The 27,143-nt window shown below is 35.5% G+C and overlaps 3 protein-coding genes across 5 annotated transcripts in view; 1 reads left to right on the top strand and 2 right to left on the bottom strand.

The window, feature by feature from the left end:
- Positions 1 to 11,641: 11,641 nt before the first annotated feature.
- On the top strand, positions 11,642 to 12,804 carry LOC110020698 (heptahelical transmembrane protein 4-like). The gene is made up of 2 exons (XM_020718893.1): positions 11,642 to 11,910; positions 12,012 to 12,804. Exons 1-2 carry the CDS (start codon positions 11,642 to 11,644, stop codon positions 12,802 to 12,804), a joined length of 1,062 nt encoding a protein of 353 aa, XP_020574552.1.
- Positions 12,805 to 14,675: 1,871 nt separating this feature from the next.
- Positions 14,676 to 16,242, bottom strand: LOC110020832 (heptahelical transmembrane protein 4-like). Its single transcript, XM_020719088.1, is given in 3 exon segments — positions 14,676 to 15,269; positions 15,271 to 15,687; positions 15,789 to 16,242. Coding segments are annotated over 3 exon segments (1,059 nt in total). The 5' UTR covers positions 16,058 to 16,242; the 3' UTR covers positions 14,676 to 14,896.
- A 2,149-nt stretch (positions 16,243 to 18,391) lies between these two features.
- LOC110020736 (mechanosensitive ion channel protein 2, chloroplastic) overlaps positions 18,392 to 27,143 on the bottom strand; it is a 30,908-nt gene continuing 22,156 nt past the window's right edge. For all 3 annotated transcript variants that reach the window (XM_020718933.1, XM_020718934.1, XM_020718935.1), the window contains 7 exons: positions 25,581 to 25,641; positions 21,919 to 22,068; positions 21,734 to 21,844; positions 21,390 to 21,557; positions 21,136 to 21,249; positions 19,448 to 19,504; positions 18,392 to 19,266 (listed from right to left, as the gene is read on the bottom strand). In XM_020718933.1, the coding sequence (XP_020574592.1) occupies positions 18,538 to 19,266; positions 19,448 to 19,504; positions 21,136 to 21,249; positions 21,390 to 21,557; positions 21,734 to 21,844; positions 21,919 to 22,068; positions 25,581 to 25,641 (1,390 nt within the window). In that variant the 3' untranslated portion in view covers positions 18,392 to 18,537. The remainder of the gene's footprint in view (positions 19,267 to 19,447; positions 19,505 to 21,135; positions 21,250 to 21,389; positions 21,558 to 21,733; positions 21,845 to 21,918; positions 22,069 to 25,580; positions 25,642 to 27,143) is intronic.

The raw sequence follows: 27,143 nt of genomic DNA, 5'->3' as shown, positions 1-27,143 counted from the left end.
TTAATTAAGTATCTCACCTACCGCTCACCTACCACATCCCACCTACCGCTCACCTACCACATCCCACCTACTGCTCACCTACCTCCCACCTACCGCTCTCATGATTTCTATAAATAGTCTCTTTTGGTTTAAAGGAAAAGCCAAGCCTCAAGCCAAGTAAAGCCAAACAAGACCAAGCGAAGTCATCTTGAGAGCTACGAGAAAGAGAGGAAAAGAGAGAGAGGAAGAGAAAGAAGAAAATAGAGATTTTTCTTGCAAACGTCGAGGCACTCGACGGTGTAATTCCTCGAAGAAATAAATCCTCTGCAGCTCTGTGGATGTAGGCAAATTTGTCGAACCACGTAAATCTGTGTGTCGCTCTGGTATTTTTCTTGTTCAAATTTTTTGATTTATTGTTGTCGTTTTTTTCCACAACAACTGGTATCAGAGATTTGGTTCAGATCTAAGGAAGAACAATGGGCGAAGACGAAGTGATGACATCGTGGATCGAGAAGTTCAATGACACCGATTTTCCTTACTAGAGGATGCAGATAGAGGACTACCTCTATGGGAAGAAACTCCATCTTCCGTTACTGAGAAAACGATCAGAAAAGATGGACGAGGCGAAATGGAATATACGATTAACCCTGTCGAGACCGGTTGTCCACAATGTCATCAAGGAAAGGACTGATGTAGATATCATAATGGTTTTATCAGGTATGTATGAAAAGTTATCGGCGAATAACAAGGTGCATCTGATGAAAAAGTTATTCAACTTGAAGATGGCGGAAGGTGTCTCTGTTGCTCAACACCTAAATGATTTCAACACAATCACAAATCAATCGTCGACTGTTGAAATTGATTTTGATGATGAGATAGGTGCGCTGAAATTGTTGGCACCATTGTCAACTAGCTGAGAAGCCATGAGAATGACAGTTAACAGTTCTGCAGGTAAATCTAAGCTAAAATATGATGATATTCATGATTTGATTTTGGCTGAGGAGGTGCGTAGAAAAGATTCTGGCGAGACATAGATGTCGAGACCTCGGGTTCGAGTTCGGCACTGATTGTTGATTCCAGATGGAGATCAAAAGACATAAACTCAAACCGTGGAAGATCAAAATCAAAGTTAGGTCAGCAGACAACCTGCTGAAATTGTGGCAAGACTGACCACATAAAAAGGAACTGCAGGAATCCTAAGAAGAAGGAGAATGATGGCGCTAATGTTGTAACTGAAGAAATATAAGATGCACTATTTCTGGCAGTTTACAGTTATATTGATGACTGGATACTGGATTCAAGGGCTTCCTACCATAGATCTTCACGTCAGGAGTTATTAATTACTTACGTAATATAAAAAATTAGGAAGAGTATAAATGTAAACAAAGTATGTTTTAAATGTTCGATATTTAAATACATAGGAATTTGTTAATATGCATGTAAATGCCTCTAATAATACTAATAATAATAATAAAAGATTTCCCTATTCCCCTGACAAGTAACAACATTACTCTTTTGTTTGCAGTCTTATATGTGGAAATTGTATGCATATGTAATATTTATTTATGTGAGGGGTGTAAAAGAAAAATATAAGAAAGACAGTGATTGAAATTCAGATATATGTGATCAAATTTAATAACTCATTTATAACTTTATTTGAATTAAAATGTTAACTTCGTGAAAAACTTATTATTATGACTATTATCTAGGCTGTCTTTCGGGTTATGATATAATATCGCATCATATTTTATGATACTTGACAAAACATATGTTTCTTTCAACAAATCAAGATGAAACACTGTGTTTTGAGACCTAACCTGACTAAGGTGTGATGGCTGCCAGAAATTTACGGTCTTGATTTTTTGAATAATAAATTACTAATTTCCTATTATTATTTTAGTTAATTCTCTTGAATATATATATACATACATATACATATACATATATATCATGCCACTGTTCCATTTAGTAAACTTTCTAATGATTTTTTTTTTTTGGAAGTAAGATGGAGATATCTTTGTGAACGTAATTATTGTGATTATGATTAAGGGTGTGTTTGGGGAAAAAGTGCAGTGGCGGTACGTTGTTGCACCACATATTGTGATATTTGGTAAAACACATGTTTTTTTTCAAAAAGTTATGACGAGAAGCTGCGCTCTCTCTTCCGGCCTGATCACTTGACTTAGAGCTTGTTTGGCGCAGTTGCAACTGTTTGAAGAAACGGCTGTGGAACTGGTGAAAATGAAACTATTGTTCATAAAATTATTGTGACCATTACAATTTTTTTTTTTTTTTAAATCAGGTCCTAGTAGACACCGTAGGTAGCTAGGTCTAGTTGGAAAACAGAGCTTACTGTTGTAACTTCTTGATAATGTATTGATAACACAGTTTTGCCGAATAAAAAAAAAAAAAAAACCTATTGTGTGGGAACACAACGCCGCCCAAAACACACCCTAAATGCGGTGACAATCAGAAAACTATCGTTAAACTACTTATAATAGTTATTTGAACAATAATTTCTCTGCAACAGCTTTATAGCAGTTGATTAAAACGGCTACAAAAACCCCAACATAACCTTAATATGTAAACATTTCTTCCTAAATGACCGTTGTGTTAATGGTCTCATGAGTTGAAGATGACTTCCGAGGAGCCGTTTATGTCGTTATATTATGACTCACGTAAGCTGAAGATGACTTCTCTGCTCACTTCACATCAACTGATTTCCATTATTAGTTTTATATTATACGTAATAAAAAAATAACATTATTTTGACTCATTATTGTCTGCTATTTCACCTATATAAGATAGCACAATAAGATTGAAAATTTGAACCAGAGATACATTAAAAGTCAAAGTCACAGTCAAATTTCTGCATTCATTCCACTATTCAGTTGCTGATTTTTGGCTAATTATGGTTGGGGAAGTGAGGCGTTGACTAATGTCTTTTAAGAAAATTATTTTTCATTGATTTTTACTATTTATATATTCAATCAAAAATATTGTCATAGATGATATATATATATATATTTATATATATATATAAAGGTGAAATTGATATTTGGTCCAATGGGCACCAAATAAAGGTGAAATTGATATTTGGTCCAGTGGACACCAAATATCAATTCTCCCAATGAGTTGAAAACCCCGGCGTGCTTGCTTCTGATTCGAAGAGCCCGCACCACAGGATTCGAACCCCCTACCCGAGGGACTTACGACAGAGGTCGCACCAATGAGTCAAATCATTCGCACATAAGATGATATATATATTAAAATTTTGGTCTTAGATACGTAAATACATCAAGATTATGCATGCATTGGTGGAATGGTTTACTTCCTTTGTTCTTTGCGAGATCTCCTGCGCATCAAGAGTTTGACTTTAAAGTCTCATTTAATTAATTTGTTTCCATGAAATTTTTAAATATTTAATATTAAAAAATAAATTAAATTATACTATATTATATTATTTAGGCATAAGCATCCATATTTACACATCTAACATCCAAACATTCATATTTACGTTTATAACAATTTGGGGTTTAGAAACACATTAATTAAATGATGTATTTCCCATTCAAAAGTGATTAATAGTTATATTTTTTATTTGATTTTTAAAATTTGAAAAATTATTTCATACGGACACCACATGCAAAGATGCATGCAGTGTCTGATCTCCACCGTCGATCACCTACCACAAAGAGGTATTTCAATGGGCACACTTTTATTATTATTTCCTTAACATTTGAATGTTTTGAAAATAAATATGAAAGTTGGGGGGTTAGATATGTAAATACAAAAGAATTATGTGGTATGCATAAAAATTTATGATTTTATGCATGTAAACTTATGAAAGTTATAATCCTAATTATATAATAAAATTGATTAGTTAACAAAATTATATTATTTTCACCGGTCTTGATTTGAGAACAGTATGAATTCAATTTCACACCAAATTCGACCGTTTCCCGTTCAAACCTGAAACCCTAATAATCTTCTAAGTCTGCATCCTATAAATTCATAACTTTCCCCGCCGCTCCACCTTCGCCTCTACCTTCGGCTCCACCTTCGCCACTACCTTCGCCTGCACCTTCGCCTCCACCTTCGCCTCCACCATCTCCTCCACCATCTCCTCGATCATCTCCTCCAGCATCTCCTCGACCATCTTCTTTACCATCTCCTCTACCATAGCTTAGTGAGTTTCAGTGGAAGGCAGAGACAGGACCGAGACGATTATATGCGCAAACAACTTCCATCATTAGCTCTGCCAATTCGACGATTATTTTTAGTATATTTAATTAAAAATTTACTATAAAATATTTATTTTAAGAAATTAATATGATATTTATTTTTTGGTAAATAATTAAAATCATTAAGTTATGGCAGATGCTGCATAAAAAATAAATGATATTTCTTTTTTTGGTAAAAATATCTTTTAAAATTATCTTATCATTCAATAAGCAAATCCTCCACAATATATTTATTTTAAAAAAGATTTAAATACACGCTCGTTAATTCTTATCTATTTACATATTTAATATTTAAATTTTGTAGGGATCAATTCTTGTAGGGTCTCAATTCGTGCCAGCGGATCAGATTTGAGTCCCAAACTCGAACTTGATCCATGTAACCCATTTTAAATAAGGAATAATCATTGTTTTGGTTAAAATTGGATCAAGCTCGGGTTGATTCCTGGTTGGCGGGTGGATTTCAATTCAATTAGGGTCAATGGGTTATTTTTGGGTCTGGTTCATCCTGAACTCAACTCGATGGGGTTACTTTATAGGTTAAGAAAGAATGTGTAATTTTATGATATTCATCCAAACTGTCTCTCATGATTACTTCTCATAATTAGAATCCAAAGGATGTATATCATTTCAATGCCAATTAGAAAAGATTTAGGCCTTTTTTGTAACAAATTAATTATAAATATAATTATACAAATCTCTTGAGAAAAGAAGTTTAGATTAGTGTTATAATGAGAATGATAAATAATGTGAACATTTAAGAGATAATTAATAAGAAATCATTTTATTAAAAAATATGAAATATAAATTTTTAAATATTTTAAATAATTTTTTTAAAAAAATTATTAAATTTAAATCTATTTTAAATATATTTATTAGTATTAATTATTTTTTAAACGAGTAGGCTATGACATTATATATATGCATTAATCATTGTATTAGTTAATTATGGCATTTTGGTCAAAAGCATTATGATTAATCAATATAGCTCTAAGTATTTATCTCTTTGAAATATAATTAATTGTTGTGTTTATTACACAAATTTAATTGAGTAGATTCTTCATTCATTATGTGATATGATGTCTTTTTATGGGACAGTTGCATACATACCCAACATTGATCTTCTATATGTGATATCGTGTTTTGTTTTACTCGTTTGTGTTTTCTTATAATGTGTTTTATCTTATTTTTTCGTGTCTTTCTTGTGACCTGATTTATTGTTCTCACTCCTAATTCCCTACAAATTATTCAAATTTCCTACATGCTCTTATACTATGTTCTCAGTACTAACTCTTCTTGCAGCAGTAGTAGAGGCCCAAGTACACATTTATTTTTACATTTACTGCACTCCATTTTTATGAAGATTTATTAATATTAATTATTTTTTAAATGAGTAGACTATGACATTATATACATGCATTAATCATTGTATTAGTTAATTATCACATTTTGGTCAAAAATCATTATGATTAATTAATACTTTTTTTATGGGACATTTACATACATACCCCTCGGCTCCTATATAATTACATATCCAATACCTAAATTTTAATTTGTTATATTTAATTGTTCATACACACAAAACTTTCATATCATATCAAAAATATAATTATTTTAATTTTTAAAAAGTAATATGCACCCTTTTATGCATGAATAAGCGGACATATATGCAAAAATTAAAATTGTTAATTTATTATGTAATATAAAAGATTAGGACAGTCTAAATGTAAAGAGTAAATTTTAGATGTTCCATGTTTAAATACATAGGAATTAGTTAATATGCATGTAAATACCCCTAATAATAATACTGCGGTCTTAACTTTTTGAACTATAATATGCATGTAAATACCCCTAATAATAATACTAATAATAATACGATGGCTGCCAGAAAAATGCGGTCTTAACTTGAAAAATAAAAAAATTATAATAGCCAGCACAGCTTTTTGAACTATAATTTATGAATTTCTTTAACAACAGTTTCTCAGCTGCCTCTTAAAATAGTTGCAACAACTCGAAACAAATACTTAATATGCAAATGTATTTCACAAACTGTGAACATTTCTAAACAAATTACCGTTATATTATTAGTCTCCTAAGTTGAAGCTAACCTCGGAGGAGCTGTTTATGTCGATTATGGGTCAGTTTGGGGTGGCGGAGTGGTGGCGGTGCGGCACCCCACCTCAGTTTTTTCTGTTTATGTAAACTTCATTTTGGTAGCTTTTTCAAAAAACTGCCGCTGAAATCTGCGTTTCACACCGGTCCTAGCTAGGTGCAGTGACAACTTTCTAGTTGTGGTATGATTTTTTCCAAAAGAAAAAAAATTGTAACAATCTCCGCAGCATTTTAAATATTTGATTATTTTTTCAGCAGCTTCACAACTATTTTTTAATAAGCTGTAGTTGCCCCAAATTTGGTATAGTGTCCGTTTGGGGCCGCTTTTTTGCGGCTTCGCGGCCCCGAATCGCGAAAACTAGGCTTTTGGCTCGCAGCGTCGCGGCACGACAGAGTGATAGGGGAGAAAAGCCGGAAGCTATAATCACCCCGCGACAGATCTTTTAGCTCGCGAAAGGATCCTTTTGCCCCGCCAAAAACCCTCGTTCCTCCCTCCTTGCCGTGTGAGTTCTTCTTCGCGACCTCGATTCTTCCGGCCAAGCCCAGCCAAAAACCCACGTTCCTTTCTTCTTCCCGCGTGAGTTCTTCTTCCTCGAGCCCTTCATTCTTCTCAACCTCGTGCCCTCGCTGTCTCACTTGTTTGCCCTTCCTGTGTCGCTCCTCCGCCCATTCCTCCGTCGCTCCTCAGTCGAAAGCCAGGCGAGAACCTCAAGACTCATAGCTGAAGCGGGGGACAGCCAGACTAGCAGGTATCAATTTCTTCGGCTGTTGAAATGCTATTCTCATTTTAAGAGATTGATTGTTTCGTTATCGCGAGTGTTTGACTCTGATTGATAGCTTTTACCTATGTTGTTATCGAGATCGTTTTCTCTATAGGTCAGCCAGTGTTGTTTCTTGGCATGTTTCTTCTATCGATCCTTTAATTGCATTCTCATACAATTTTTGCAAAGACGGCTGCGGTATTGGTTGATTATGGTTTGATTTATTTCATGAGGTGTCGGCATTTGGGTGTTTAGGTTGTTTATGGTTGTCAATGTGTGGTTGCTGGGAGAGTTAAAATACTTGTTGTTTAAATTATTAAACTTAAAAAAAAATTTCTTCTTTTAGAAGTGATGGTATATGAACTTTCTGTTATGTTTAAAAATGAATTTCTGCTTCAGAAGTTTAAAAAATTGTGCGGTTACAGTATGTTTTTAAACTGTTTTATAAACAGTTTTAACAAACAGGGGCAGCATAGTCATTTCTCCAGAAATAGCTGCCCCACAACTGTTTTCACACTGCTGCACCAAACAGACAGTCAGTTTCCCCGCAGCTGCTTCCTGGGGCAACGCAGCTGTAGCTGAAAAGCTGGGAAGCTGCAGCTGTGCCAAACAGAGCCTATAGATATTATTATACATGTAGGTTGCGGATGACTTCTGTGCTCTTCTTATGTTAGCTGATTTGTAGCCTTAAGTTTATGTTATATGTTAAAAAAAAAACATTATTTTGACTCATTATTCTGCTATTTAAATATTTAATCTATATAAAAGCAAAATAAGTTGACTTTCAGAAGAAATATAAGGATTGGTGGGGGTAAAATTGAAATTTTGAATAACATACATTAGAAGTCAAGGTCAAGAGTTAAATTTTGACATTTATGTAGCTGTGCAATTGCTGATTTTGGCAAACATGATTGGGGTTGGGGAAATGAAGCTTTGAAAAATGACTTTCAAATAAATCATTTTTATTTGATTTTGTTCAATTTTTTTTCAGATCATATAAAAATATTATTATTTTAAAATTTAATATATATTTTTTCGTGCATAAATAAGACATGATATATATATATATATATATATATATAAATTAAAGTTTAGGTGTTAGGTATATAAATATATAAAAATTAAGTGGTATGTATGCATGCATTGGTGGAGTGATTTACTTTGATTTTATGCATTAATTTATATCTCAAATATTAAATTAAAAAAAAGTTTATTTATTTATTTTCTTTTTTAATGAACATTTACATGCATAATAGTTTGGGGTGTAAACGAGCCGAACACGAGCGAGTTCACGCTCAGCTCTTGTTCTGTTTGTTTACATTTCAAGCTTGAAAAGTGTGTTCGTGTTCGGCTCGTATGCTTAATGAGCCGAACACGAGCCGTTCACGAACAAAGAGACATTTTAACAACCCTAATCACGTAGTCATAAGATGCTAAGGATTGAGACAAGATTTAAAACATCATTTGAATTTAATTTAATAATTTTTATTCTGTTTTCTTCATTAATAATTTTAATTGACTATAAATCTTTGTAGCCTTGTAGTCCATTAAATTTTAAAAAAATACTATTCATCAAAGATAAATATATAATTGATTAGTAGTATTTCGAGCCAGAACGAGTCGAACACGAACGAACAAATATTTGTTTGTGTTGTTCGTGTTCAGCCCGTTAACTTAGCGAATGAGCCGGACATGAGCTTCTTGACGAGCCGAACACGAGTTATTCGTGAACAACGAGCCATTTTGACAGCCCTTTTAACAATATACCACCCAATCTCGTCGAAATTGCATATCCAATATCTAAATTTTACATTTTATATTTATACCATTCGAAATTTTCATTTCACATCAAAACCCTTGACTAAATATAATTGCATATAAAAAAAATAAAGTTTAGGTGTTAGATATGCAAATACATAAAAATTAAGTGGTATGTATGCATTCTTGGAATGGTTTATGGCATCTTTTGTTTTTTTGCAAGATCTTTGATTAGTGGCATGATTGGAATTTCATGAGGTCTCATTTAATTAATTTCTTAATAATTAAAATTAAATAACATGGTGTATTATGGTCTTTTTGGGGCGAAAATGTGGTGGCAGTTTGAAAACGCACCGCAAATTTGTCTATTTGGTAAACTGCATTTTGACAGCTTTTTCAAAAAGCTGTGTTTTCAAATCATTGAAATCAGCATTTTCATACCGTTACTATCTAGGTGCGGTGACAGTTTTTTAGCTACGAGCTGATTTTTTTTTTTTAAAAAAAAATTTAATAATCACCACTGCTTTTTGAACAGCAGATTATTTTTTAACAGCTTCACACGTGTTTTTTAATAAACTGCAGCTGCCCCAAACAGACCCTCAAGCTACTAGTTATTTAGGTTAGTTGAGTCAATTGTTTTATGCTACTTTAAATTTTAGGAAAATTTAAATACATATCACAAAATTCGAAAATAATAATAATAATAATGAAGATTTACATTCATACCACTCAATTCCTATGTATTTAAATATCTATTGCCTAAAATTCAAGTCATACATGCACGCTACTTCTTAAATTACTTTTTAAAAGTTAAAATTATGAATTATTTCAAGTAGCATAAAAAATAAGGGTGGTATAAATGTAAACAACAAATTTGCGGTTTTTGATATTAAAAAACTGAATTTTGCATATATCTTGAATATTTGTTCCATTTAGTAAACTATTTAATGATTTTTTTTTAGGACTTAAGATGGTTATATCTTTGTGAAACATTAATGTGATTATTATTAAGGGTGTGTTCGAGGGTAAAAGCGCGGTGGCGGTGCGACACATTGTGACGTTCGATAAAACACATATTTTTTTCAAAAAGTTGTAGTAAGAAGCTCCGCTTTGCACCTCATCACTTGACTAAGAGTTTCTTTAGAGGAGCTGTAACTGTTTGAAGAAGCAGCTGTGATGCTGGTGAAAAAGAAAATTGTTGTTCAAAAACTTATGATAGTTATTACAAATTTAAAAAAAAAATCAGGCCCTAGCAGTTATTTTAGGTAGCCAAATCTAGTGGGAAAACACAACTTACACGTAGTTTTACCAAACAAAAAAAATTGTTATGTGACAACACACCGCCGCCCCAAACACACCCAAAGTGCAGCGGCAGCCAATACCGCACAATAGCTTGAACAACAATTTCTCTGCAACAACTTCATATCACAGCTGTTGATTAAACAGCTGCAAAAACCCCAACACACTCTTAATATGTAGATGTATTTCACAAGCAATGAACATTTCTACACAAATCACTGTTATATTACTAGTCTCCTAAGTTGAAGCCGACGGACGAGCAGCTGTTTAAGTCAATAATACACGGTTCACAAACACTGAACATTTCAACATAAAATAGTTGTTATATCTGAAGATGACTTCTCTGCCCTCTTCACAGGATAATATTTGAGTACATAAGACTTACGCAGCGCTGCATACGTCCAGGGGTTCTTCAGGGGGTCTAGGGGGTTTATATCGGAGTTATACCCCCCTGTAACCTATTTGTAAACTACCTGTAACCTACAAATGAGTTCCGCACTTCTGTGCACTTCTGTAGTTTCATGAAGTTTCATGAGTACAAATAAGTTACGCGGAGGTTACAAGGGAGTTACATGGAGGTTACAGGGGGTATAACCCGAATATAACCCCCTTGTACCCCCAGAATAACCCCTAACGTACGCAGCGCTGCGTACGTCTTATATACGCAAATATTTCCTCTTCACATCAACTGATTTCCATTATTAGTTTTCTATTATATGTAATGATTGGTGGCCCTCATATAGCACAATAAAATTGAATATTTGAATCAGAGATACATTAAAAGTCATAGTCAAGGGTTAAATTTTGGCAGTTATGTCAATGTCCAGTTGATGATTTTGACTAGTTATGGTTGGGGAAGTGAAGCGTTGAAGAATGGCTTTTAAAAATACCATTTTTCTTTGATTTCTATTATTTACAAATTCATTATCTTCCAAAATTTCAGATCATATCAAAAATATTGTTATGCATAAATAACATGATATATATATAAAAATTAAAATTTTTGGTCTTAGATATGTAAATACATAAAAAAATAAGTGGGTTGTATGCATTGGCGGAATGGTTTACTCCCTCTATTCTTTGTTCATTGCGATATCTTCAGATCTTCTGCGCATCAATGGAGGCTTATGAAATTTCAGATCTTCTGCGCATCAATGGAGTTGAAGCATGTGATGAGGCATGATTGAAATTTCATAAGCCGCATTTATGAAATTTCTGTAAATGTTGAAAGGTATAAAAAACAAATATATGATTTTTGCTTGAAAAAATATAACTTTGAAAAATCTGATTGAGAACAGTATGAATTCCACTTTACACCAAATGCGACCGTTTCCCGTTCAAACCTGAAACCCTAATCATCTTCTAAATCGGCATCCTATATATTCATAACCTTCCCCGCCGCTCCTCCTCAATCAACTTTCTCTCTCTCATCTCTCTCTAAAACGATTGCGATAAGAGCAATAAGAGAAAATGGGATTGGAGGCAACAACAATGGCGGCTTCATGTATGAAGACGAAAGAATCCTCCTCCTTCATCAAAAGCTCAACACAGTTTCTCCTCTCTGCTTCTGTTAGCAGAACTAGTTCTAATAAATGCTGTAATACCAAAGCAGGGAGGTTTGAGCTGGTGGACTACGATTCTCTTCCAGAGTTCCTGAAGGACAACGAGTTCATCATCAACTACTACCGCTCTGAATGGCCTCTCAAGCAAACCATACTCAGCATCTTCTCTATTCATAATGAGACTCTCAACATCTGGACGTAAGCACAAATCAATTTACCATTTTTCTTTCTTTCACATCCAATTTCATATAAAAGATCAAATTTTTAAAAAAATTTCTTTGAATTCTATTGAATTGCAGGCATCTGATAGGCTTCTTCATCTTCCTCATGCTCGCCGGCTATGCTGCATCAGTCTTCCCATCTGTTTCAACAGCTAATCCCCTGCCACAACTCAGAACTGAAACCAATTCACCAAACACCATTTTTATCTACAGAGCAAATCAAACAACAGAGCTATCAGCATCTCCCTCTTCCCAGCTGATTGGATCCCCTGTCTCCCATTGGCCGTTCTACCTCTACCTCGCCGGAGCAATGTTCTGCCTCCTGATGAGCAGCGCCTGCCACCTCCTCTCCTGCCACTCTTCAAGAACGAACTATATCATGCTCCGCCTAGACTTCGCCGGAATCTCGGGCCTCATCGTCTCCTCCTTCTACCCTCTGGTTTACTACACCTTTGCCTGCAATCCCTTCTTCCGCGACCTCTACCTCACATCCATCACATTCTTCGGCCTCTCCACCGCCGCCGTCTCACTCATGCCGGTGTTCGATTCGCCTCAATTCCGGCCGGTTAGATCGGCTCTGTTCGCTTGCATGGCGGCAGCAGGCGTGGTGCCCATCGTCCACAAAATGGTGGTTTTCGGTGACCGGCCGGAGGCGGTGCTGACGACGGGATACGAGGCGGTGATGGGCATGTTTTACGGGGTCGGGGTGGTGCTTTACGTCGCGAGGGTGCCGGAGAGGTGGCTGCCTGGGAAGTTCGATCTCGCCGGACATAGCCATCAGGTGTTTCATGTGTTGGTGGTTGCGGGGGCTTATACGCACTATCTAGCGAGCTTGGTGTACTTCGGCTGGAGACAGGCCGAGGGTTGCTAGTCTGGATTTCATTTCGTCCATTCAGCTGCTGATTGAAATAATTAAGAAAAAAATTAACCTTAAGATAGCGACTGGTTGGCACAATGGACTTTGTGCAAAAAGAGATAAAGCCTTGGAGTCAAGTGTAAAAAGTCAATGGTCAAAGTTTGACTTGGTTTTTTTCCTTCTTTTTTTGTTTGGTTCTAATTAAAGAACAGCTTAGCTTGTTGTAAGCAAGACAAGCTATTTTATGAAAGATTTTGTTTAAGAGGTTTTAGATTAATTAGGTTGATTTTAAGTATGTTTTTTATTTCATATTATATATTTGGTTTCTTTTATAACTTAGAATATCACTTAATTCCTATATATTTACGTATTAAATTTTAATTTTTATATATATGTCATCTTTTGTATGCATGAAATTATGTATTTTACTTTTGATAAGTTAATATAGTGATATTTTTAAGTGTTAAAAGTATTATAGTTTATGTTAGAAGTTATAAATATGCGGGAATTGGGAGGTATGTATGTAAATGTCTATAGAAATTATGAGAACATCTTGGTTATAAACTTGTGAATATCAATAAGAGCAAGTATCAGTATCACAGTAAAAGTGACTGTTGTGATAAGTAACAGATTATATAATGCAAATAACAAATGAGAGAAGGATGATGGATCGATAAAAAGCAAGATAAAAACTTAAAGATGTTGGGTGTAGTGTCTCCTTTAAGATAATATTGGCTATGTACATAAAAGATGTATCAGCATAAATATTAAAGAGATCTAGCGATCGATGGAGATGATAGTGTGATGGTTAAGGACTCACTAGAGGCAATCCGACGGCTCATATTCATCTGATCTGCTCCTGTAGGCTAGAGAAAAATAGTCTCAAGACGGACAAAACTCAGTTATTTTACTAGTACGAATCCGCTTGCATCCCAATAATCAGGCCGAGTGAATGATAAAAACTGTCTGGATATAAAGCAGTCGGCCGGGAATAGGTTTCGGTCCACCCTTCAGTCATAGTCGCCTGGGTAATGATGTGGCTAGTCATTCGCTTAGCCTCCCTGTGTGTGGTCTCCTGGCTCTAAATCTGGTCTGGCGGCTTCTCAAGCTCTTGGCCATACCCGACCAGACACATTCTCTTATTCCAGACCACATAATTATGTACTTGATAAAATACCCCTGCTTTACTTACTTTACAAGCGATACATAATGCAATCTTACAACCCTTCCTATGAATAGAGATACATTTCATGAATAAAAGTTGCACTATTCTATTGTTCGTTACTAAGCTTTCTCTGCCCTTTTTTTTTCTCCACTTTTACGCTTTATTCTTTAGGTGTGTCTTCCGGATAGTTTTGGATTCAACAAGCTAAAATCTCAATCACATGAAATTCACTCCACCATCAACTTCCACCATTCTTATTTTTGTCGATGAGGTTTCCTTTAGCATTTGGATGAAGATGGTGGTCCCCCTCTTGTGCATTAGCCTTTGAATCAACATTATTCTCCCACAAACATGTGATAAGGAGTTATTGCCCACAATAACTTATTCAAAATCTTAAAAAGTATATTAGGCAGCATGTTAATAACCATAATTTGAATTTTTATATTTTCTTCATGAATTAACGAAAAAATTAATTTCTTTATGAAACAATGAAATACTTTGGAGAATTCATTTATGCAAATAACTTAAAAAAATTAGATATATATATATATATGACTAGAGACTATTATAGAAGCATCTAGCCACTCTTAATGTGCCTAACAATTCTAGTATCATATTCTTAAAGTCAGTTGTGCTAGAGGGGATCCAAATCCCCAGATAAAGAAATTTTCATCCAGAGTAATGCCAACGAGAATTTGATCTAACCGCAATAACGCAACGATTTTCATTGCTACAATAATGTAATTTACATTAACAACTAAAGAAATTTTATATGCTAAAAACACTTAGAAATAATCCACTAATTACAACAAAAGAATTTAATTTTAAATTTAAAAAATCAATAAATTGTCAACAAAGTCAACCAATGAATATTATATACATTAGCTCCCACACAAAGACCGTTTCTTTCCCGCGTAGTCCGCAGTCCATGGTGGAAGTCCGCTAACAGCCTTCGGCTTCCCTCCAGCCAAGATAGACCAGACTCGCCAGATAGTGCGTGTAAGCCCCCGCAACCACCAACATATGAAACAGCTGATGGCTGTGTCCGGCAAGATCAAATTTCCCCGGCAGCCACCTCTCCGGCACCCTCGCGGCGTACACCACCACCCCCACCCCGTAAAACATCCCCATCACCACCTCATATCCCGTCGTCACCACCGCCTCCGGCCGATCACCGAAAACCATCATCTTGTGGACGATGGGCACCACCCCTGCCGCCGCCATACAAGCGAACAGAACCGATCTAACGGGCCGGAATTGAGGTGAATCGAACACTGGCACGAGGGAGACGGCGGCCGCGGCAGTCGAAGAAGGGTATGGATGTGAGGTAGAGGTCGCGGAAGAAGGGATTGCAAGTGAAGGTGTAGTAGACGAGAGGGTAGAAGGAGGAGACGATGAGGCCGGAGATTCCGGCGAAGTCGAGGCGGAGCATGATGTAGCTTGTTCTTGAAGAGTGGCAGGAGAGGAGGTGGCAGGCGCTGCTCATCAGGAGGCAGAACATTGCTCCGGCGAGGTAGAGGTAGAACGGCCAATGGGAGACAGGGGATCCAATCAGCTGGGAAGAGGGAGATGCTGATAGCTCTGTTGTTTGATTTGCTCTGTAGATAAAAATGGTGTTTGGTGAATTGGTTTCAGTTCTGAGTTGTGGCAGGGGATTAGCTGTTGAAACAGATGGGAAGACTGATGCAGCATAGCCGGCGAGCATGAGGAAGATGAAGAAGCCTATCAGATGCCTGCAATTCAATAGAATTCAAAGAAATTTTTTTAAAAATTTGATCTTTTATATGAAATTGGATGTGAAAGAAAGAAAAATGGTAAATTGATTTGTGCTTACGTCCAGATGTTGAGAGTCTCATTATGAATAGAGAAGATGCTGAGTATGGTTTGCTTGAGAGGCCATTCGGAGCGGTAGTAGTTGATGATGAACTCGTTGTCCTTCAGGAACTCCGGAAGGGAATCGTAGTCCACCAGCTCCAACTTTGCTGCTCTGTTATTACAGCGTTTATGAGTGCTGTCGAGAGGAGCAGAGAGCAGAAACTGTGTGGATGTTTTGCTGAAGGAGGAGGATTTCTCCATGCTCATTCTTGCCGCATCAAAACACATCTTTTTTATAACTCTGAGAGAGAGAGAGAGAGGAATTTTTTGCTGGCTTTTAGTGAGAGAAGAGGGGGTCGAAGTTCTGGGGAAGAGAATTGGGGAGGAGACTGGATTTATAGGCTTCGCCGCTGAGAATGGGAAGCAGTCTGAAAGCGTAAGCTGTTCAAAGTTTGAACTTTTGACTTCCGTGTTGGGAACAGGTCTCTGTGTAGGGCCCCGCTGGGAGAGAGCTGAAGCCGTCAGTCTTTTTTTATCATTTTTTTTCCCGGAATTATTGGCATTTTGCATTTTGTTTTTTACATCTATACCTCCCAGAAAATTTATATTATTTAAATATATGTGCATACAAAAATGAGATCATTTAGGAAATTTTCGCTATATTTCTCTTACAAAATCAAGCCAGATAATCAAAGTGGTTGAATCAAACCTACCTGCTAAAATTGATGAATGATGCTTATTTGCTGAAGTAGCTAATAAAGCCCACCAGCCAAAACAGCTAATCCAAAAATACCTGTCGAAGCGGCTGAATCAAATTCATCCATCGAAGTGATTGAATAGAGCATGTTTGCAGATCAGTTTGTCCTCATCTTCCTCGAAAGGACAACCAAATTTTTCTGTGGTAGGGCAATTAGCAAGGAAAATAATCATGACTAATAAGTTTATCCATCAATCTTTTATTAAAGATGTCACCCAACACTTGGGACTCAATCTTTCCACTAAAGAACTTGGAAATGTCTACCTGCTGGCAATGTCAACCTCTCACTAGCAAATAGTCTTTCCATCAAGACATTGGAGAAATTTAACGTGTAGTACTAGATGTAATACTTTGATTATTTCATTTTTTTTTTCCTCCCACATGTATAAAAGGCTAAGAAAAATGCAAGAGAGTGGAGATTTGAACCTCCAACTTCTTTACTCCCTCTTTGAAGTTTGTTTTCTATCGTCATTTCCCTCTTTTCTCTCTCTAAAATCATGTTACTCAGGGAACCTCTGAGGAGCCGCTTCCCTCTGGCTTCCAGAGACTCGAAATTACTACATTTCCCAATCCTTTCCTCAATATACTTTCATCCATCTCTCTGTCTCTCTACTTATCTCTCTATGATACAAGATCTTTTATCAGGTTACATGTATTTACGAACGATATCTAATCCTACATCCTAAAAGAATTCAACAATATGTACAACTTAAAAACTTAAGGGGTTAGATATGAAATACGGAGAAGTTGGTATGTATGTAAATCTTTCAATTTATTTTTTTGATTGTTTTTAACTTCCATAATTTTTTAGTGGATGATTGTGATGGGATGTGTGGCACTTTATTGAAAACAAAATAAAAAAATATCGACCGTTGAATCTTCAAATAAGGTGCGTTCATCTCAAGGCTTTAATTAGTTCAGTAGATAGGCCCTTTCAAGTCAAATAGGAAGAATAACTAGCCAATCATTTGAGTACTAAATCAAGTACTCATCAATTATATAAATAATTCAAAAAATTACAAATTATCATGAAATTACACTTGTACCCCTAGTGAGATAGGTGTAGTGAGGAATATTTTAGGGTATATATATATATATATATAAATGAGTCTGGGAGCCCTAAAAAGGTACATATCCAGCCGACTGTACAATCACTACTTTAATGTTTATGTACAGGTAAGTTTGCCATATATATATATATATATAGCAAATTTATCTATACATTTAGTTGTTAGTTAAATAATTAAGAATTGAGGGGTATGCATGCAATTCTCATATAAACAATATAAAAACTATTTGTTATCTTATATTTACTCAAAAAAACTCATCATGTTAAGTAACTTGTGTTCAGCTCGTTCGTTAAGTAAACAAGCCGAACACGAACAACTTTTTCTTCACTTGTGTTCCGTTCGTTTTAGCTCAACATAAAAAAAAAAAAACCATCTAATTATTTATATAATATTATATTATATACATTATTTATATAATATATATTATATATATTTATATTTAAGTTTAAATCATAATAACTTGTGTGATAATATAATTTTACGCTTTTTTTTACATAAATTTGACTCAGATTCAAATCCAACACTCAACATCTATTTTTTTCAATTAATTTTAACAAGCTAATTTGAAGTCTAACATTGAGCAGAGCATGAACAAAAATATTTATATCAAGCCGAACAAGATCACCCTATTCACGAGCCAACTTCGAACACGAGCCAAACCTGAGCTAGCCCAAGCTCTGCTCATTTACAGCTCTAGTAATAGCAATACATCAGAATATTCAATCTCATCACCTTTAGCATCTTCCTAATCCAATATTCAATCGCTCTGCCTTCACATAATAAAATACTTCCATCTGGTAGCTAAGGCTCGTATAATAAGAATTAAATTTCTCTATACCTGAAGATTATACACAAATATTTTAAACATAATTTCTCTATACACCCAATTTCATCCAATAATTCTCAGAAACACAGACAAACATGAATCATACTAGTTACCTCTACTTGTTAGGAACATCATTCTTCCTATCCTTCCCAGTGGAAGCAGCAGGAGCTCCATTCCCACCGACCGCAGCCCCTACTTCCTTTGCTTCCACCTCCTCGATCGGAAGTGTTCTCTTCGAGCCCTCAAGAGCCACGCCAAGCACGATATTATCTTCAAACGAAGGCCGCACCGAAACGACTGCATTAGATGGCCGGTCCCCTTCGCTCTTAGGAACAACAGCAGTCATGCTGTCCACCTGCTCATTAAGGGATTCCAATACAACCGCAGGCTTCTCCACGCTTGATTTAACTTGAGGAGCTGCCCCGGAATGCGGCGTCGTTGTTGTTGTCATCGTCGTCGTCGTTGATTTTGACGAGTCCGGCTTCATGCTCTTCGGCTGAGCTTCTACAGAACTAACCTTCTTCTGCTGATTCTTCTCAGGGAGGGTTTCCGAAGCTGAGGTCACCTTCGGCTCGGATGTTGTGGATGGTTTTGCTCCTTGTTGTGCATCGGATGTTCGCGCAGAAGCACGGAGTTTCGCCTTTTCGTCGCTGTTGATTCTTGAAGAAGGTTCGATCAGAAGCAGTGAACGATTGGTAGTTTCGGCACGAGTGAATATGGTATCGGAGAAGGGGACGTTTTCAATACCGGCATCGCCGTATATCTTCTGGACGGTGCGAATTGGAGTTGCCAGTCGGGCTCGGTGATGGCTGATTACTCGAAGGAGATCCAAGAAGATAGCTTCCTGTTCATATTTTCAGGAGAAATAGTAGTAATTCATCAAATTCATAGATTTTTTTGAAGTTAGATCATATTAAACAACTTCTGACGCTAATATCTCCTTGTAAAGTGCCAAAATTGTAAAGTGCCAAAATTGCATATTTGAATTTGCTCCTTTACATACTTGAGAAACAAAGAATTCTTACCTTGACACACAGATACTCCTCAAAATGTGAAGTCTTAACAAAGCATGAGACAAGAATCTGCAAATACAGTGCAAAGAGAAACTGAAGGTTATAAAAGGAACTCTATATACAGATCAAAATCATTGGGTAAATAAAATATCTGAACGCCTGAAATTATAACACGAAATGTTCAGAAATGTTCCAGACCAAAAATTGCATGGGTAAGTTGAATTTATTACAAAGAAATCAAACCATCCAAAAAGCGGAATTACAAATTTGGATTTTGCTTAATTACGCATAGTTTCAAGTATAAAGAAGCCATAAGTTGAAGTTCGGAGGCTGGTTGTGGGTTAAGGAAAACAGAGAAGTCAACCAAAATGATACTGTTAAAGAGATCTTCCTTAATGATATATTTAGATCCTTCACAAGAAATCCAATAAAAGGGTTTATTGAAACATCATTAAAAAAATATAAATATTTAATTCAGGTCACCTGGACATTTGGCATCAAGATATAAACTTAATGATCTTCATGAAATAAGGGTTTGATGAAATTAGTACGTCTAAATCACAGACATAATGTCGCTTCGTTTCCTTCAATCAAATCCATAAAGAAAGTTCTCTGATTTTTATGTCTTCATTCAACCTTATGAGTTAACTATAGTAGCATTGACGAAACCATAGAAACATAGCAGGCATCAACCCATCCATATGTACATTGACATATGGCAAGCCTCCATAGATCTACCTCCCTCTTTATTCTTCATCCCCAACCTTCAACATCACAAGTGACTCGATCCGTGAGGATGATGCTCCTATCCATCAACTCTAGCTAGCCAATGCCAAGCTTAAATGATTGCCATCGCTACCACAAACCGCCATTTTCAACAACATGATGTTTCCCACTAATAATCCTCATGTTGGAATGCTTATAATATTGCATGGGCTAGAAGTTTAGTTTGGGATAGAATATAAATAAAGATTTCAAAATGTTCCAGATAATTAAGTAAATTTATATTTGTATCCCAGTAAAAATCTCTTTAAAATGATTAAAAAAAGGTTAGTATTTTAGGCAAAAGAAAAGTGTCAAAATAGTCTCCTGACTCTTCACAGGGGATCATTTCAGTCTCAAAATCTATAAAAATGTCAATTTAATCTCCAGACCATTTTAATATGAGCTGATACGACCCCCGCGAAAGAAAATTTCAGCTACAACTTAAATAATCTGTGGAAGAATTTGACATAAAAAATTTCAGCTACAACTTAAAGAATCTGTGGAAGAATTTGACATATTTATAGACTCTGGGACTAAAATGGCCCCATGTAAGCAAATCAAAGGCTAGTTTGACACTTTACTCATTTAGTCAATCTTCCTTCATATGTATATTCCGTATGCATGCATCTAGGAAAAATAACACTTCATTCTACCATGGATGTGTTTAAATTCAAGAGTACATTCCGTACCACTGGTTATGTCAAAATAATAAATATGATATTAGCAAAAGCCATAATAGTTCGAAAAGATGTGAGGGTCAGAGGTACACTTTTTAGGGTAGGACTAAGGTTGGAAGAGAAATGTATCTGATTTGGAAACAAAGTTGCCACGCTCAATTTGAAACAAACAGTTCAATGCTGCAGCACCACCAAACAAACAAACTCAAAAGTGTGATAAAGATATGCATTTTTTTATATAACTGGGCAGTGTTTTACCAAGAGAGCCTGATTTTCTGGATTAATATTATCCAAAAATACTCTTCTGTGCAATCTCTGCTGCTCTATTTGAGGATTTTTTGCCAGCACCTTTCGCATGTCGGCTACAATGTTCTGCATAGAACAATAAATTTCAAGAGTCCAAGACTAAGCACTGAGGCAGAACTACACAAAACAATAACTTCAAAGCAATAGCATAAATGTAGTAAAAATTCAATGAAACTCTTAAAAAAAAAAAACAGAGCAATACTTACACCAATTTTATTAACATCCAAATGGCTGATTGCAAGATGAGTTTTTATACGCCAATGAGTCTTCTGACTAAGATTTCTCACAACGTTAACTGTAAATTTGTGGTTAGGAATATGAACCGCTTCACGATCTTCACCTCTAATAACAGTTGGAGACCACCAACCCACATGCTGAGAGGGAATAAACCAATGTTGAGTATAATTACCGTAAAGAACTGGTTCCTTATCTTTAAAAAACAATTAAAATATAGTTTAAATAGCAATCATAGCCAAGAAATTAAAACAAAAAAAAAAGAAGAGGATTCTGATTGATTAATTAAAAACTTAACAGTATATTCAAATCTAACCTCGACGGTTCCAGAGACTTCATACCCTTCGATCTTAGTTTGGATCCATTCATTTACGATAAATGGACGAGTAGCGTGAATCATAATACTAGACAGAAAGTTTGTAAATATCTGCATTGCAATATTATCCATGTAGTCAAAAATATCCAAGGAAGATGACGAGCAAACAAAAGTCTATATGATACCTCACGTCCAGCCAGTGTTAGCAGCACTGTTCCAAGACCTCCAGCAGTGAGCCATTTCTGGGTTGAGAAACCCAGTAACTCCATGAACAAAGAAACAGCAGCAATCCATACAGCAGTATATACAGCTCTTCCCGCAAACTGGAAACCCATCTGAATATCAGGAAAAAAAAAAAAATTAGTCCATAGGGCGCGCGATGTCTTGCTCTATCAGTTTAATCACCTCTTTCATGTAGAATTGCAATATTGACTAGATAAAGAAAAAGAGTGATTATGCAAGTATTTAATATCTAAAAATATTTCTTATAAATAGAATATCCCATTTGAGTGAGACAAAATTCATCATATGTTACAGGACTGTAGAAATGATAAAAAAATTATAACCCATTAGAATCTACCTTCAAAGGTAATCCCTCTTTCAAAGTATCTAAATCCTCTGTTGATTATTTGGAATGTTGTTTACTGTTCCTATTAAACATTGAATTTTATTTGCCAACATCATCATTAGTATTAACTATCTGAGTCAGCCTACTGAAATTATTTAAAATGTAATCGAATCATTGGGTGATTTTTGAAGCTAAAACAGTAGTTTTGTTGACTATTGGCTTATATTGGGTTTTTTCTCTTCCAAAGTTTAACTTCAAAGATTGCCTAGCTCATTGCTATGATTATATAATTCATGGTGATGAATTAGAATAATAGATGTTATAATAATAATAATGACAAATGATTAGGTGATTTTTTTTTAGGTTCGGAAAGACAAATTTATCATTTTGAACTAAGGGCTAAAGAGTCTTTCTGAATCCAAGGTCAAGCTAGATTTTAATACAAATTGCAGCGGTAGTTGCATGCCTTAATCTTGACTAAAATTTCTAAAGTTGTAAAGTAAATTCAAATGATGACAAATAGATGTAACCTTTGTTCTAGTTAACACTCATCCCCAACCCCAAAACCCACCCCAGCAACCCCATCACAATAAAATAAAATAAAATAAACCCCTTTTTCTAATGGTGTCGCACTTGTCTTAAATAATTTGTGCTAAAGACGTTTGAAACTTGAAGATGAAGACTAGGATTCCTAAAGAAACTATAAATGAATCAAAACTATTTCTCCTAATTATCCTTAAAAAAAAAAAAAGAAAAGTAATAGCTTTTTCTTCACTTATTTTGCAAGACTCGGTCGACTCCATAAACCATCAAACTCTTCAGCTAGAGCATCAAGTTTGATTTTTTGCTACAACATCGTAGCTGTCACAAACTATTATTGTATCTTTGTTGTAATACCATGGTCTGCTATGACTTTTGCTATAACGCTAGTTTTGTTGAAATGTCAAGCCAAGACGGAAGGTGGGGAATAAGAAAATAATTTAGGATTGGCTTTCATTGCATAAAACAGTGCATGTTATATTACATAAATGTAATTAATTTGAACTAAACTTTATCTTCTATAAAAATTGAATGGAATATTGCCCCTCCTAAACTAATTCCATAAAACAAGGAACAACTTTGTATTTTCTACAGTAAATCCAAAATTCGAAGAAAATAATAAACATTTGAAACTCATCCTTAATCTACTTTAATCTATATTGCAATCCAACAGCCAGGTTTTCGAGCCTTAATCTCCCTCGTATGATGTTCTGTTGGTGATCCATTTTCACATGCAGACTCTTCATGACTTCATCTTCATATCCAATAATGTGATGTAAAAAACTTAACAAAAGATCCTCTCAGATCATAGCTACCATTTTTAGATAATATGCTCCGGCAATGAGCTCTTGATCCTTTTTGTTTCTGTTTCTTGTCCATATTCTTTCTTCACTTCCTTGTAGCCTTGAGCTTCTAGTTTTCATGTGATGGTTTACCCTCTACAGAGACTATGAGGAATGGTTATTTTTGTGTCCATTAGGAAGAGAGCTCTTAACATTCTTTCAAGACCTTCTGGTCTGCAGGTAGTCTTTTATAGAAGATAGCATCTCTATCTCCCATCTCAACATTTTTTTCAAAGTAAACACTTCTTCCTCACCTAGATCTCACTCATCTCACCCTTTCCTATAAACTCTCACCAACCGCCTCTCCATGCCTCTCCATGTCTCTCATTGGACTCCTGCACAACTTCTCGCTCCAAATTAGCCACTCCATGCAACCTATCTCCCTTGTACTCCCTAATGCATGACCTAGCACACATGCAATGCACCCCTTGCTCTAGCTTTCAGCTCCTCTCCCTCCCTCTCTACCTCGCGTGAAGCCTCCACACTCTTGCTCAATTGGTCTCCCACACACAAATTTTTTTTCCCTCCTCACATGGCTTTGCTTTCAATTCAAAATCAGCAATAATGAGCTTGACTTCCTCAAGTCTGACAACAAAACATTTAACTGCTCGTTTGCCTCATGTGCAAGTACAAGTATAATTTCTGATCCTTTCCCTGGCCAACTTCATCATGCATAACATAATATTTTGAAGAATCGCTTCTACCTGGTTAGTTTGAAGAGTGGTTAGTACGCAGGGTCGTTGATCTTTGATCTGATTATTGTGAACAACCATGATTGTTGATCTTTAATCCAATCAATATTCAAAACACATGAAGATTAATGGTAGCGCCATGAAGCTCTATTTGGCCACAATTAGTACCTTAGAATTGCATTGAACCCATGCCTCGCCTCTAAAAAATTAAACAAAAATGGATACAGGAAACCCTCTACTAGTAAATGAGTTAGCACAAAGCTCAAAAGCACCTCTTTGACATAGATACATTTCCAACTTGATTTGCTTGCGATGTTGCTAATCAAATTCCTTAAGACATTACATCTTAAAGCTCTTTGAAATCCGTAAATGGATTAGCTGGTATACCAAGATGATAGAACTATAGGGACCATGATCAAATGTATCGCCATCCCCTCAAACATTCCCCATTCATGCCCCACCCCGAAATTCCAGCCCGAAAAGTTGTTGGCCTTTGAGTTTAAACTAAGGAGGTTCATCCCCACCCCAAAATTCCAGCCCAAGATTCTTGTAGTAAATTACACCACACGTTTTGATATTATCAAGCTTAGCAATTATCTACAGATTCAGCCATGTACGGCGATACAGCTTCAGCGCCCTAAGTGATTCCAGTAAAGAAGATAGCTAGCACTATATAGGCTTAAAAAATAAATATGACCATAACGTCAGCATATAACTTCGTCTAATGTAATCAAAAGGTAACAGAGGTCATTAATATGATGTAAATGAAGACCCTTATCATGTCAAAATTATTTTAGGCATAAAAAACTACAAAGTGTATATTAGCAATTATCTCAATCAGTTAACGCCAATACTAGCCAGTAAATCAAGACTAAAAAATTCAGGAAAATTTATCACAATTCTTATTTATTTACATATCTAACACCCAAAGTTTGATAATTGTTACAATTATACCATTCAGGTGTTACAAACCTATACATAAAAAAAGGTGTATTTCACTTTTAAAAAGATAATGATTGTCCTATCTTTGATGTGATGTTAAAAACTTGAGTGATATTCATGGAAATATGAATATACAGATGTTATATATGCAAAAACATAACTGTGTGATATGCATGTAAACGCCCCAAAAGTTTATAACAGATGCTACATTTAATAAAAGCCATTACGTAATATCAATTGCTAAAAATGGAAAAGATGGATACATTTCTTGTATCATCAGGGCTACTCTTCTCCATAAAAAGCTTCTGCGTCTGCTGAATTAAGCTGCATAGGATAAGATAAACGAGGTTTACACCAGTGATGATGTAAGAAAATCATTAAAAATTCACAAATTACATAATACATGGCCTAAGAGTGAGATTTCAAGAATCCTAGACAGATAAATCAATCATTTTCCTAAAAAACAAAACTAAAATATCATCTTTCCTTGACTTATGAGATAAGCTGCAAAATAAAAGAATGCAAGCGCAGAAACCATATATTTAATAATAAAGAGGCAATATACAATATAAATATACCACCAAAATATTATATGGCAAGAGATCTTCAACATGCTCTTTACAAAATATATGATTTCATAAATAAACGTATCATTTTCCACCACTTTCACCAGCCTCCTATTTATGATCTCGGTAATTTATGCACTAAAAAATAGTCATTGCCAGGCTCAAGCCCATATGAGAAGGTAGGGAGGTGCTGATTGTTAGGCTGATAGCTAATCATAAAATTAATGTGCTAAAAATAATGAAATTATTTTAAATTTGAATTTTGCTTATTGTTTCTGCAGTAAGAAGTAAATAAGGGGATTTCTATAGCAACATCCCTAAATGAGAATGTACAACTTAATTTAGATATGGCGAAAAATAAGCATGGCAACGACCTCATCAAAAATGACACACCAGATCCCTTAACTGTGATGAAAATTAAGCAAGAGCTGAGCAGGCCTAAAGCTTATACTAGATTTGCTACATAGAATTTGAGAAGCTTGAATGGTAAGGCAAGTGCACTGGTAGATAAATTGTCTAGGAAAAAAAATAAAGATTGTTTGTTCACAAAATTGAAAATAGTAAAGAGGAGAATTCAAGGACATTGCGAAAGTTATAAGATATGTATATTAAAAGGATTAACAACAGAAATGGAAAGTGAATGGGACTTGTAGTAGGGTGATTGTCTTCATGATACCGATGATGACATTATAAGTGTGGCAAATGCTTATGCTTCTCGAGTTGAGTATTAGAAGATAGCTTAAAAATCAATCACAGAAAAAATGAACAATCAACAACATAAACTTAAAAAGAATGAATATTTATTGGAAGTCACTTAAATGAACATATCATTTCTAATATCATCAATTGCGAGAGGATTCATGATGGGTATGACACAAGTAACAGAAATGTAATTGAGAGAGCCTATATTTTGACTATAGCATATAATTTAATAAAATAAGAGCGTGCGCGCACACGCACACAGATATATGTTGACCTCATTTTTAGTGAGGTCTAATCTTTCTCTTAGGATTTAGGATCTAGCCTTAGGGACCTCCCTTCGACTATCTTAGAACCTTAGAAATGAGACCCGCCTCATTCTAGAAATTCAACCCGCTTCGGTACTCTTTTGTGGTTTCGCGTGTGTGGTATTGACTTCTAACACTTAGAAGGATGAAACCAACATGAGGAACCCAAAAGGGATCCCTATAGGACCTTTTGAGCCTTAGGGTGGCCTTTTGCACAATTCGCACTCCCGCGCGCACAAACTTCGCAATTCGG

The sequence above is a fragment of the Phalaenopsis equestris genome, unplaced genomic scaffold (assembly GCF_001263595.1).
Source record: "Phalaenopsis equestris unplaced genomic scaffold, ASM126359v1 Scaffold000107, whole genome shotgun sequence".
Classification (NCBI taxonomy): domain Eukaryota; kingdom Viridiplantae; phylum Streptophyta; class Magnoliopsida; order Asparagales; family Orchidaceae; genus Phalaenopsis; species Phalaenopsis equestris.
Note: the sequence above shows the minus strand (reverse complement) of the source record. Positions and strands in the feature narration are given on the sequence as shown.

Coding starts and splice junctions, on each gene's coding strand:
- LOC110020698 (XM_020718893.1), top strand. CDS start 11,642: ATGGCGGCTTCATGTATGAAGACGAAAGAATCCTCCTCCTTCATCAAA. Junction 11,911..12,011: donor GAGACTCTCAACATCTGGAC/GTAAGCACAAAT, acceptor ATTGAATTGCAG/GCATCTGATAGGCTTCTTCA.